Here is a 13,265-nt window from a genome sequence, read left to right as displayed (position 1 = left end):
TTCTACCTCCTTGTGGTGGAAAACTGCATTTAATTTTCTTATACTAGGAACACTCATTTTAAGGTCCTTTTCTACAATGTCTAAGATGATTAGATTTGAATTGGAAGGCACTTCTAAGTATTAGCAGTCACATGGAATGTTTTGGTTTATGCTCTTACACCTGCAGTAGTTTTTTAATAGACTTTTAATACATCAGTTACGATTGCATTGTGAGATTTCCTCTCTTCTCCTAATCCTCCCATAGACTTTCTAATTTGTGAATTTGATAAATATCATAGGCTGTGTCATGTTACCCTGAATGAACAGTGAGCCTGCTTTGTTCTAATAACCTCAGTGCAATGAGGTGTTTCAGGAAAACAGATCTTGTCATCTTATTCTAAAAAAAAAAGTTTATATGCTCTTATTTCCCTCTTGTTTCTGAGACTTCTTGAAATATCTGTCTGATTTATGCTCCAGAACTGTACAGTGTAATGTTTGTTGTATTCATTTGCATGAAAAAAAGCTTAGAATCCCACCCCTTCTTTTTATATGTATATATATCTCTCCATCCCATCCCTACATATAAATATATATATATATTAAAAATACCTCTAATATGTTAAAGGTTTCATTTTGCTCATTAAGAAATTGGCTGCATTTTTTAATCACCCACTTGATACAGCTTGCAAATTTCCACTGCGTTGTTGAAAGGAAAGCACAATAACTGACTGTAAGCTCCGGGGTGCTACCCCTTTACCTAGAATCTTTGTGGAACATCATTAAGCAATTGCAACCTATATATTTTCTCACCCTTGTGCCACTAGCTTTTTGAACAATCACAGACTTCTACTTACCTCTCATAAAAATAATGAACCTGACTGGAAAACACATGAGTGGACTGAGTTTTTGCTGGAGAAGCAAAAGCGGAGTTGTTGATTTACTTGTGTTCATTTTAATCAGTGCCCATCACAACTGATGCTACGTAACCCACAATAATATACCCAGTACGCTAAATAACTGTGTGAAAGCAAGCATGAAAACAGTTGTTGCTTAGCAAACTAAACTTGCACTGATAATCAATAAAACCCTGAAATACACTATCTTTAGAAGGTGAACTATTTCTTACATTAATCCTTATAGCCCTGAACTCTCAAGGCAAGCTTACAAAAAAACTTGAAAAGATAAGCCTGGGAACAAAGAAATTTTGGCTCAATGTACTAGAAGTCAGGTAATAAATAGGCAGAAATTATTACAGACTTCTGTTGGCTTCTTCCTGTTACATGAGAGCTAAACAAGCTTTTAACTGAAATGAAGTAATGATTCACATGGTTTAATTATAATCTTTTAGTTCTACTTGGTGTTTTTCGTGGATTTGTAGCATGTCTTGTCAGACTGGATGAATGGACTCTAAGTCCAAAAACTTGCCCATTTTCTTTTCCCAATAGAATCAGTTTGAACTACGAAATACATTGTTTCTCCCCTATTAACCTGCCTTTGAAAAATATATTTTAATGGTACTAGGAATTACTCTCCATGTCCTCAGGAAATTTCTCGTTATTCTTATTCTTTCTTAGCATTGCCACAGTGCCCAGTTTGTCTCACAGATAAACGGAGACAATTAACAAGTTCACCTGAGTGTCTCTCAACCAGACAGTCCCAAGGCAAAGAGCCTTTAAACTACAAAGATTAGGAAAATATGACATTGTAGAGCTAAACTGCAATGTCAAGGGTTAGCTGCCAAAGCATTTGGAGCTGTATCTTTCGTCCCCGTGTTTTGAAAACAATGCAAAATATGTAGAAATAGTCCTGTGTAACTTCATAAACTAATCAGTGGCTGAAAATGTACTGGCTTGTTGCAACAAAGAGGCTCCTTGAGTTTAAACAGAAGGGAAAAAAAAAAAAAGAATCCCCCCAAACCTTCTGCCAGAAATGTTGATGCTGATCTTTCTATGCTGTTCCCTCTATGCTAACAAATATGTGACTGTCATCACTGAGTGATGATGGGGGAATGAGAAAGAATTTTTGATAATGAAAAAGAATTTCATTTTTAACCTATCCATTTTCTTTTTTCTCTTTTAGTGAAAATGTCCATATGTCTGAAGAAAAACAGAGGATAATGTTGTTAGAAAGAGTGAGTAGATTGTTTGTGAGGTTAAGCATTACAACTAAGTACTTAAAAATATGTATACGTGAAGTTGTGCTGTGGTCAGTTATATATTCTGATGCAATATAGTATCTGCAAGGCTTATAAGTATCATTTCAGGGAATATTTTTTCATTGTACTCATTTCAGATCAGTATAATTCATTGAAGTAATTAAAAAAAAAGTATATATTATACTTAGCCTAGCTTAAAGTTTGTTTATTCTGCTTATGTAGGCTTCAGTATGAATGAGTCAGGTGTAATGTTTCTTCTTAGGAGTGACAGGTCACAGATCTAGGGAATTTCTGCAGGAAAAAAAAAATGTTTGTTTATTCAAATTAAAGAATCCAAAGCAGCTGGACAGAAATTAAGGTTGATTTACCTGTTTCCCTTGGGAATGGGTAATTTCTCTTTTTAGGCTGCTATTACTTAGATCATTTCAGTTGTACCTGGGGTGCATTATAATCTTGACAGTATTGCTTTTGTAAAAAGTGAAATAGCACTTGTTATGAATATGCTTAAAAATACAATTTTCTGAAGTAATGTCATGCTCCTACAGACTAGAATTGTCAGTTTATACCTCACCCCGCTGCTTCTCCCAAATGCATATCTTAAATTTTCACTTCTGTTAAAACTTTTATTTTGAGCATACCTTTCAATGTACACTTGTAGTAATTGCACCTTTTTGATGAAATTGAACCTTTTTGTTGGAATTAGATGATCTTCAAGGTTCTTTCCAACCCAAACCATTTTATGATTCTAAACAGAAGTTGCGACTCTTGGTAAAAGGCTAGATTAGCCCTTAATAGTTACACTGAAATTGTTCAGATTCTAGTAATTTTTAACTATCCAGTTGTATCTAACTTCATTCTGTTTGCTTTTTTTCTTGCCTTCTCAAAGTTGACCTTAAAAAACAGAAAGTTCAGCTTTCTAAGATCACTTAGACTAAAATCTGTGGTCAATTAGAGAACATGAATGTTTTCTGTTAATGGATTGTGGCACGGTATGGTGCAAGTGGCTGGATGTTTCTGACTAGGAGCATTTACATGCTTTATTCTGTCATCTGCTTAGAAAGGATTTGTCACAGGTAGAAGCTATAAAATAGTAATATATTACATTTCTTTTGCTGTTCTATCAGTGCAATGTTTTTCTAACTTAAGGAGAAGGATGAGTACAGAGATAAGCATAGCTTAGCCATGGGTTTTGTGGCACTGTGGTAATTGCTAGACTTCAATTTTTTTTACATATTTGTTCAAAAGATGTTTTGATATTGTTTTAAAAATGAAAGATATTTATATTGTAGAAAGTGTATTAATTAGTTAATCACGTTTTTCTTTCAGACTTTGCAGTTAAAAGAAGAGGAAAATAAGAGATTAAATCAAAGATTGGTGAGCATTTGTGCAATGAGTGTTTTAAGTCTCATAAAAAATATAAGAAAAGCTTGCAAATGTTAAGTTTGTTAAAATCTCAAAACATGGGGGTTTTAACTTCAGAAATGTTTTAAGATAAGTGGCAAATAGGTAACTTGAGGTACCTCTGAAAGGCTGTCAACTTAGCAGTCTTCTCATGGGAAAGATTCACAGGACTGGAGAGAAAGAGACTTCTTCCCAAAGAACATAGACCATCCAGTCTTGGGGTAGGAGGAGTTAATTTCAGTAGTGCCATTACTCAGTTTTTCAACAACAGTAGATTGAAGGCCAGTTTACAAGAATGTAAATATGCCTGCACATATAATTAGGGCACAGCATAATTAGGAGAGTTAGCAATAACTTAGAGATTGTTTTTGGAAAACTGCACCTGTCATTTTTGTAAAGTGTGAAACGACTGGAAATACAAACAGCCATCACCTTAAATACTCAAATAATAGTCAATGCCTATGGAAGGGAAAAGAATACAGTGATAGAGTTCCCTTGATTCCCATTCCATGAATCCTTTTCCTTTTATTTATCCACAGTTTATCTGTGCTAGCAGGTCTCAACCTTAAGTCTTTAAAAAATCAGCATGTATGGGAAACAGATACATCCTTTAGTAGTTTATAGATTGGACTGGCCATGGAGATGTCGCTTTCTTTACATGACAGGTGATACCTAGGAGTTTGGTAGGAACTGATATTTCTGTAGTTGCAAGTTGTGTTTCATAGCAAAAGTGTTTGGGAAGTTTCTTCAGTAGGAGCTGCCGTTTTTCTGTCTGGCATAGGATTGAAATTTACTGTATAATTTACTCCTGCTACATATTCAGATATGAAATTGCATTTTTTTTTTTTTTTTTTTTAACTTTCCACTCCACATTAAAACCTGTACATAACTTTGCTAGTGCAGGGTAAGAAAGAATTGCAAGACATCTAAAAGTGTATTTTATAAAAGAATTTTTTTTTATTCAGAATGTCAATTAAGTGCACAAAAGCTATTTCAATGTAGTTTTTACAATAAAACTCAAAACACACTGGACAGTCTTCTAGACCTTTTTATAGATTTCCTGACTCAAACTGTTGATCTCTTGTCATCTCAGAGTAATGTGAAATTGAAGAAAACAGAGTTGTACAAGACAAATACAAAATTTATTTTGTTTTTATAACTAATACCAAGTCATATAGGAGAAATTGGCAGTTCATTGATGTCTAAAGCCATGCAAAATTGGGTTCTAAATGGGCATAGGAGCATAATATCTTTCAATTCCTTGCTTATAAGTTATTTCCTAGATAAAATATATGCACATCAACACTTATATATCAATATTTATTTCTATCAAGCTACTTCAGATAAGGAATCCAGAAGGAGTTCTGCACAATAAAAAAAAAAAAAAAAAAAAATCTTTTTGAGTCACTGACTTTTGCAGCAAAACTTGTGGATTATCTCTGCAAGCAATAGAAAATAAAAAGGAGCGCCTTTTAATACCAAAAATATTATTACAGTATTTTTATTTTACATGAATTATTGAGAAAGAACCTTTTTTCTGTGTAAAGGCTATCACACAGAAAGGCTATTTTAATGAAAATATTCCTATCATTCTAATTTGTTCTGTTTTTCTTAGTTAGAGATGAATGAAAAATAGGGAAATAAAGCTAATTTGCATTTTACTTTAACACTTATTCCAATTTAGAAAAAAACAGTATCTTTGGTTTTAACATCTGAAAAGAACTCTCAAAGCACTTACACGAATTATCTAAGCAAATTATACATATTTGACAACATTCATGTTAGCTGCAACTTTTTCAAGGAAGAAAAGTGTAATGTGAATAAGTCAAAGAAATGTAATCTCTAACAAAAAAAAAAAAAAAAAAATTAATCTGAAGCTGAACTCCATAAAGAAAACTGCTGAAAGTGTCATCAGAAGTTGGGAAATTTTGTGTTGCACTGTATTCAATTTGGACTCATTCTTTAAAGAAATTAAGAAAACCAACTGTGAATAGACTTCAAGCTCATATTAAGACAGGCTGATGCTGTTTCCAGGGAAGACTGACAATAGGAAATATGCTGTAGGTAACAACATTTGAGTTACAGCTGAAAAGTCATGTGCTAAACTTCAAGTATGAGTAATTTAGATTTTAATAGCATGTATAAATGGTCCAGGAAGTAGGAACCTACGGAAAAACTGCAAGATCTCTAGTCAGAATTTCTACAGGGCAATTATGAATTGCCTTCTGTAAGGAAGTTACCAAAGGGTAATGAAAGGTGTACGTTTATATCAGATCAACTTCTCTATCTCCTTGCCTGTGTGTGGGCTATGGGTCCCTTTGTAGATACAAAGTACCGTTACCCGTTTTCAGCTCTTATCACAGTTACTGTAAACTATATTCAGTTTTAGATCTAGTTTATCCTACTGAAATAGGTTCATGTGCTAGTATTAATTAACTTAAACAGATTTAAAGGCAAATGTCGTGCATATAGGAGATAGGAATTATGTCCAAAACCTTACATAATTTAGCCTTTGTTTGGTCTTAGTAAATTTGACTCTAGTTTTATTCCAGGAAGTGCTGCTCTGTCTACTACAGTAAACTTCAGATTGTGTGACAGTCCTTAGTAAAACTGAGAGGCCGTATGGAGTTCAACATCCAGAATTTAATTGCAATAAAATTTTAACCTCCAGTGTTTCACCATCAGCCTTGCATTAGAATGCCGGTGGCTTTTATGTTAGAGGGCACAGCTGTATCATAGGTCTTGTCTCTGCTCAGAGCAAACTTTCACTGGCACTGATCTGGAAAGCACATAGGAGTTTTAAATAATGAGTGAGAAGTCAGTTACATAAGAAATTTCATAATCAAAGGTAAGTATTAAAAAAAACCCTACTAAAACATCAAAAAACAAACAACCAAACCTGCTACAGAACAGAATTACAGAAAACTATGCTGTTTTCTTTAGTGAATATAAGATCTACAAGAATGGACACTGTTTGAAATCAATAAGGATTTATCGTAACCATATTGTTACCTGCAATGTACATTTCATCATAGCTTACAAATGCTTTATAGCTTTTCTCTTTTTTATAGATGTCCCAGAGTATGTCATCAGTATCCTCAAGACATTCTGAAAAAATAGCAATTAGAGAGTAAGTACATGTTAATTTTCATAAAAACAGGTGGATATGCCTTCAATAATAAGTATGTGGTTAAGAAATGTCACAATTCTTCTGTTCCTGCTCTGTGGTGAAAATATATATGTAGATCATCTCTATAGTTTAGCCATCAGATATTGAACCATCCCAGTTGGGCGTAAATCAAATTTTATAAACCCTTTTTTTAAATGTAAAAAAAAAAGACCTTTCTGAATTCTGTATGTCAGTGGCTTTCTTGAATTCCATGCCATTCTTTTCATGAGGATGAAAAGATCGTGAAAAGATTTCACGATCCTTTTCATAAGGATAATACCTCATGCGATTTCTAGAATCCTCTCAAAGTTTTCTTTGAGTACTTTTTGTTTATTTGTAAATTCTTGAAATCATGCTAAGAAAAAGTAGAAGGAATTCTGTTCACCCTGAATATGTGTAGTGCTCTATTATATTTCAAGAGAAGTTTTACCTTCTTGAAGTCTTGAAAATTTTTGGCTTATCTTGACAGAATGAAATGAAATTAAGTCAAATATTTTGTTAGTTATTATCAATCTGTTAGCAGCTGCATATAGAATTGTTGCTGGGAAAAGAACTATTAATTTTTGCAAAATATGAAAGCTACAGACAACTGTTCTTAAATAATTCATCAGTCTGATATTAACCGAGTAACATAAAAAAACGTTCTTGGAGGGAAAACCAACAGAGATTATTCCTTTAATGTTTTCTGAATTTTGTCAAATTGCATTTCTATTGTACCGAGATCAGTATGTGCAGAATGAGCTTTTCTTATGAGCATCTGAATATTCTGGCATCTCTTTTGATAAGGAAAAAGTCTTTGGTGAGGAAAATCTTGTGAAACAAGAGTTCAAGTATTCAATAGAGATGTCTTTAAGTCATAATAATTCCAAGCAGAAAAGCTTGGAGTATTGTTCGTTCAATCTGAAACTGAACTTCAAAGATGATGAGATAAATGGATAAATCTAGATGGAAATTATCTCTAACTGTGTATCTGCAGTCTCCTTTCATAGTGAGGAGTTTTCCCCTTTCTTTGCCACTTCCTCCCCTATCCCCAGGTTAGTAGTAATATTTATCCTTAGAGCCCTCTCATGGTCTAATGCTTCATTTGTAGCTATTTTAGACTTCATTCCATTAATGGGTAAATAATTTACTTCCAACACATTTGCACTGTGAAACAGAAGTTTGAGACAGAAAAGTTCTCTGAATTCTGTTAATGAAATTTGGCGTGAGAACTTGGTGACTTCTTGTGTTATCCTGGTGTCAGGAAGAAACAGGCTTTCACTTTTAATGCTTTGACCGAAGAGGAACACTTCATCCCTTCTTTGTCCTGTTTGCTTAAAATTTTAAGATTGAATAACTGCATAAATATTATGCTAGATTTTTCTGTGTTCGAACTGATTGCAGTTTAAAACATCCAAAGAGTGTTTGTAAACACTAGTACAGTGATCATTACCATGAGTATTGGCGAATGAAAAGAATATAAAATTGGAATGTTAATATTTTGTTATATACTTCCGTTTATATTTTAAAACAAAGCTGTCAGTTCTTTTGAAAAAAAATAGTTTTAGCTGATATATGTAGAAAAACATTTCAAAAACACTTTTTAAAAGGTAGTGTTTTGTTGACTTGAGAAAATAAAATATGTATATGAGTTGTCATAACCAGTAGAAATGTCTGTACTGCTGTTCAACTGAGTCTCAGTCTGAGCAATACTTGGGAGGAAATTGTAGTGTAATTAATGTAGTCTGAAGCTTCTATACTTTTTTTAATTAAGTTCCCTGGTTGTTTTTTTTTTTTTCAGTTTTCAAGTTGGCGATTTGGTTCTCATTATCTTGGACGAAAGGCATGACAACTATGTATTGTTTACTGTTAGTCCAACCTTATATTTCTTGCACTCAGAATCTCTTGCTGCATTGGATCTCAAACCAGGTGAGTGTGGTAAGTGTCAGATTACTTCCATTTATTATCTCTCCTACATCTAACACTCTTAACTTTCTAACACTTAGTAAGTGATTTTATAAATACATATGTGATAAATATGAGAAGCATGTAATATAAATAGCTGTCAGCTATCTTTGTAGCTTTTGCACTTTGTTTTGATGTTAAACATTTTTCAAGGCAGAATATTTTAAATGGAAATATTTATGGAGATGTTAACATCTTGGTAAACTAGGGAAAAATATCTGCATCTTCAAAGCAAGCTGTAAAAAAAAAAAAAAAATAAATGAGAGAGAGAGAAAATGCAGAGTATGTTAACATGTTTATGGGGAATACATTCCCATCAGGCTGCTTAGCTATTCACTAGCATGAATAAAAATGTATAATTGTGTAGATCTCAGGCCTATTTTTATGTAGATTTATGCTTTCAACGTCATTATTGATGAAGAAAGTAAATACAAAACTCGAGGTAACATTTCTGTCAAAACTGCGTGCTCTGTTCTTATTTTTCGATAACTGATTTTATGATGTTCTTTGAAGATTGGTTTTGGATAAAATTTTTTTCTCCTTGTAGCTCATCTTTTGCAAAGTGACTGGAATTTAGGAAACCAAATACATGTCTGAAATAATAAAATGTAGTATATGAGGATTCCAAGCAATGTGTTTCTGATAAAGTTTTTCCACCCAATTTAAATGGTGTTTGGCAGGGCTTATAAGTTTTCAGAGAATAGTTTCTGGATTTTTTGCTCATGTTCATGTAATGTTCATGTTGATGGCACGTTTGCTTTTTTCTTCCCCTAATCTTCATGTTATTTGTTGACTGGTTTTGGCTGCTGTGTAAACTTAGTTAAGTTGAAGTATTAGTCTTTTTTTAAATGAGGAAAAAATAACCATGCTTTGCACTAAACTTTGTGCTACATGAAATAGATTCACGTAAATATCTTTAAACTGTTACACATAGTGTTTGTGGCAAACCTATCTGTGCTCCCAACTTTGCAGAAATGTCTAAGAACATGCATCAAAAGGAAATTTTATATTAATTCCAGATTATCAGTATAAGTTTCTATATGTTATTGCATGTCAGAAGCTGTCAACTTATTTTCAATCAGCAGACTCATTGTAGATTTCAGTTATGATGAAAGATGATAGCTCTTAAATAATCGCGTAGTCTCCAGAAGACCACCAAGCTCTAACCGAATTCTGAGACTGGTGAAGGATCTGTGCCATATGTGTTCTGCGAAACATACGGGAAGAACTCCTGTCTTACAGATGTAATACATTCTGAACTATGGCATTAGTAATGCGTACATAACTATGTAAAATATGATTGATTTTCTTCCTTTTGGCTTACATATGTAAGGTAGAAGCCATGTCAGTTGAGTACACAATTCACTGACCCATATGTTTTCAAATGGACTTTGCTTGCTCCGTTACTTACCTCTTGCTAACCAGAGTTAGTCTCGAATTTAAAAAAAATGCACATAAAACGCACACAAAGACTTACCATTTGCTTTAGACACATTTGTCTGTAGCTCTACTTCAGGAAACCATGTATTAATTTTATTTCTGTATTGGGGAAGTAGGGAAAATGAAACCCAGAACACTAGTATTATTTGTGATGGATCAAAATTGGTGTGGACTTTGGTACTGCAAATTATTGTTTTAAGGGCTGCCAAAATGTCGCATGTAAATCTGATTTTGTATCAATATGTACATATAAAGTTAATAATTCTCTATAGATCCACCTACAGTATTGTCAGGGATCTAGGGATCGTAGGTTGACTCTGCCTACATGAAGAGCACTTAGAATGCTATGACAACACTGAAATTGGTTGAGCACTGCATGGTTTCTGTGCTGTCTCTTGTCTTTGGGATATGAAAGTTTTAGACTGAAAACGTAAGGAAAAAAAACCTGCATCTTTCTCACTGTCTTTGTTAAATCAATGAAATCTGTCAGCCAAGCAAATTCGAAAAAACTTAAGGGTTTTTTTGTAATTTAAGTATTAGTTGCAGAGCATTCAGGCTAGATACAAGTACTTTGGAGCATGGAGCAGAACTGAATCTTCTCCATTACAAATAGCCAGATTAATCTTGAAGGGTAAGATTAAAATTTTCAAACTCCAGTTCTTGAGTGACTCATGTTCTAGTCACTAGATACAGTATCTCATAAATAGTCATGCTTACAAAAGCATTGATTTTACTGTTATGCAGAGCATATGTGAGCTGTCCCTCTGTCTGTTTTGATGTTTTCTTCATGCCTGAATAACAATAGTTAGAAAAGAGCAAAGTGAGTAAAATGGATATAATTTCTTGGAATACCAGACAAATATGCATTTCCTTACTGTTACAGAAATAGATACATGCTGAAAGTTTATTTATGTCCACTGCTGCTCTTTTGACCTGTCAGTTTATTATTGAGGTTTTTCACTTTTCTTCTTTCTGAACAGCATCAGGTACTCTCAAAAGAATGCAACTAAAACTACTAGACTTGCAGGGCTTTAAAATTATGGTTTATGAGTAATTAATTTCCATCACTAATACAGAAAAATGATCAAATGTTTCAGTAAGGAAAATAATAACAGCTGATACAGAAGACTTTCTATCCTTTGAAATACTTCTGGAAATTCTCAGCTTATCAAACCCAAAAGGCCAAGCTTGGTTCAGAGGAATAATTTTGAATGATTAAATGAATTTCAGTTTTGATTTTCTTTTGTCTCCTCTAATGTTAACTTTTAAAACAAAATTTAAACTTTTTTTTTCTTGAAAACGCCAATGACCTGTCTTGACATCTGACCTTATTTTTTTTATTTATTTCAAAAAAGTTTTTGAAGAATTTCTGCTCGCAATAAAATAGTTTTAGCAAATAAACTTTAACCATATTGAATGTAATATCCTGTTATCTGTAGTTGATGATATAAAATAATAAATACATTGTCTCTTTAGCTTCAGGTGCATCTAGGAGACCTTGGGTGTTAGGAAAAGTGATGGAAAAGGAATATTGCCAGGCAAAAAAGGTAAGGAAATAGTAATGGAAAATCCTTTGATAAAATTAATAGAGAAGAAAAGCAGATTTAGTGTTTGGAACAATCGTGAGAAGTACATTTTGCATAATAAGTGAAATTAAAGTTGTCGTAAGTTCTGCTGTTCCTGCTCTGTTTCTTAGTGGGAAGAGAAGGGGAACTAGGAAAAAGAGAGTGGGCAAGCAGTGGCTTTGGTAGTTGTGTCCATACTGCCCAGAACCTTACCAGGCTCTAAAGGGTCTTGTAAACGCTGAGGGATGGTGGGAATCAGTTGCTACTTATAAGTATAAAAATTAGAGGAATACTCTTACATTTCTAATGCAATTTGATTTTTTTTTTTTTGTAGGCACAAAACAGATTTAAAGTTCCTTTGGGTACAAAATTCTACAGAGTGAAAGCAGTACCGTGGAACAAGAAAGTATAATGCAACAAAATTGTAGTTCATTCTGTCTCCATTCTTTTTTGACTTGTCCTTCCGTGCTAGTTCATCGCTCCAAATACCAGGCCATCTTTTTATACTGAGATCATGTGACAAGATACGTCATTGATGTACTGCTTTTACTTTTTAACAGGTCACATTTTAGAAACAAGAATTTCATCAAAAACTCTGGCCCTATCCGTTCCAATTTTTTTACCCAGAGAACTTTAGGAGTGTGGACCAAATGAGTTCATTTTCTCAAAGGGCAACCACATGAAACATGGTTTGTTAGCCATGTTAATTGCCTGTTAAATATACATTAGCTTGTATTTAGATGTTAAATGTTAGTTACCATTATTACCAGCATATGTCCTTTTGTGAAGTCATTATCAAAGTACTTGCACTCTTTAACAGATTCTTTATATGTGTAAAATTCATCAACTATTTAAAGAAGAGTGTTCATTGCATGCAGATAATCATATAATTTTTCTTCAACATGAGTTTGCCTCAGTAGATGAATAAAAATAACTACTGCAACTTGTTTCATTACATGAAAATGCTCTTTAATGTTAAAAAAACTTGTAATTTGATAGACTGATTTTGAAAATCAGTCACAGTTAGATCTGCAATCTTCAAAAGCACTTTCGATGGATTGATCACACAGATTCTGAAGGGAAGACACCTGTGCTGTTTGTTCAAAGAGAAGCACTTGTTCTTCCCAACAAAACAGAAATCTTGTATTAATCTATTTAGAAAAATCATATTGATGAAATTGTATTTCATGGTTGAGTTTCAGGAAAAAACTCATTGTACATTAACCATACAAGAGTCATTTAAGTAACAAATTATTGTAATTGTAAAAGACATGTAGAATTTTAAAACAATAAAGATTTGAAACTGTATGTGTTTGAAGTATGTGTGCCTTTTAAATATTATCTATAATATTTATTTCATGTTAATCTGTTGCAGCTTCTCTCTGATTCCTCCAGCAGTTTCATTACATAGAAATATCTGAATTTTCTACAAGAGCCATTAATATTCAACAACATTCAGGAATTACAAGAATTAAGCTTGTAAAGATAAAAAAAAAGTAGACTGAAATTAATTTTGTCAGCATATAAAACGGATAAATGACATTTTTTCAGAATAGTTATACTGGCTATGTTTTTTAAATGTAGTCTGATTTGTTTTATTTTTTTAATAACA

At 33.0% G+C, this 13,265-nt stretch overlaps 1 protein-coding gene across 3 annotated transcripts in view; it reads left to right on the top strand.

The window, feature by feature from the left end:
* Positions 1-12,961, top strand: part of RB1CC1 (RB1 inducible coiled-coil 1) — a 79,123-nt gene extending 66,162 nt beyond the window's left edge. For 2 of the 3 annotated variants that reach the window (XM_086608642.1, XM_086608644.1), the window contains 6 exons: positions 2,059-2,110; positions 3,461-3,508; positions 6,607-6,665; positions 8,485-8,621; positions 11,565-11,635; positions 11,988-12,961. In XM_086608642.1, coding sequence (XP_086464768.1) covers positions 2,059-2,110; positions 3,461-3,508; positions 6,607-6,665; positions 8,485-8,621; positions 11,565-11,635; positions 11,988-12,065 — 445 coding nt within the window. In that variant the 3' untranslated portion in view covers positions 12,066-12,961. The remainder of the gene's footprint in view (positions 1-2,058; positions 2,111-3,460; positions 3,509-6,606; positions 6,666-8,484; positions 8,622-11,564; positions 11,636-11,987) is intronic. The other variant, XM_086608643.1, reaches the window with a different exon arrangement.
* Positions 12,962-13,265: the final 304 nt, after the last annotated feature.

This window comes from Tauraco erythrolophus, chromosome 3 (genome assembly GCF_009769465.1).
Source record: "Tauraco erythrolophus isolate bTauEry1 chromosome 3, bTauEry1.pri, whole genome shotgun sequence".
Lineage (NCBI taxonomy): Eukaryota > Metazoa > Chordata > Aves > Musophagiformes > Musophagidae > Tauraco > Tauraco erythrolophus.
This window is presented reverse-complemented; position numbering and strand designations above follow the sequence as displayed.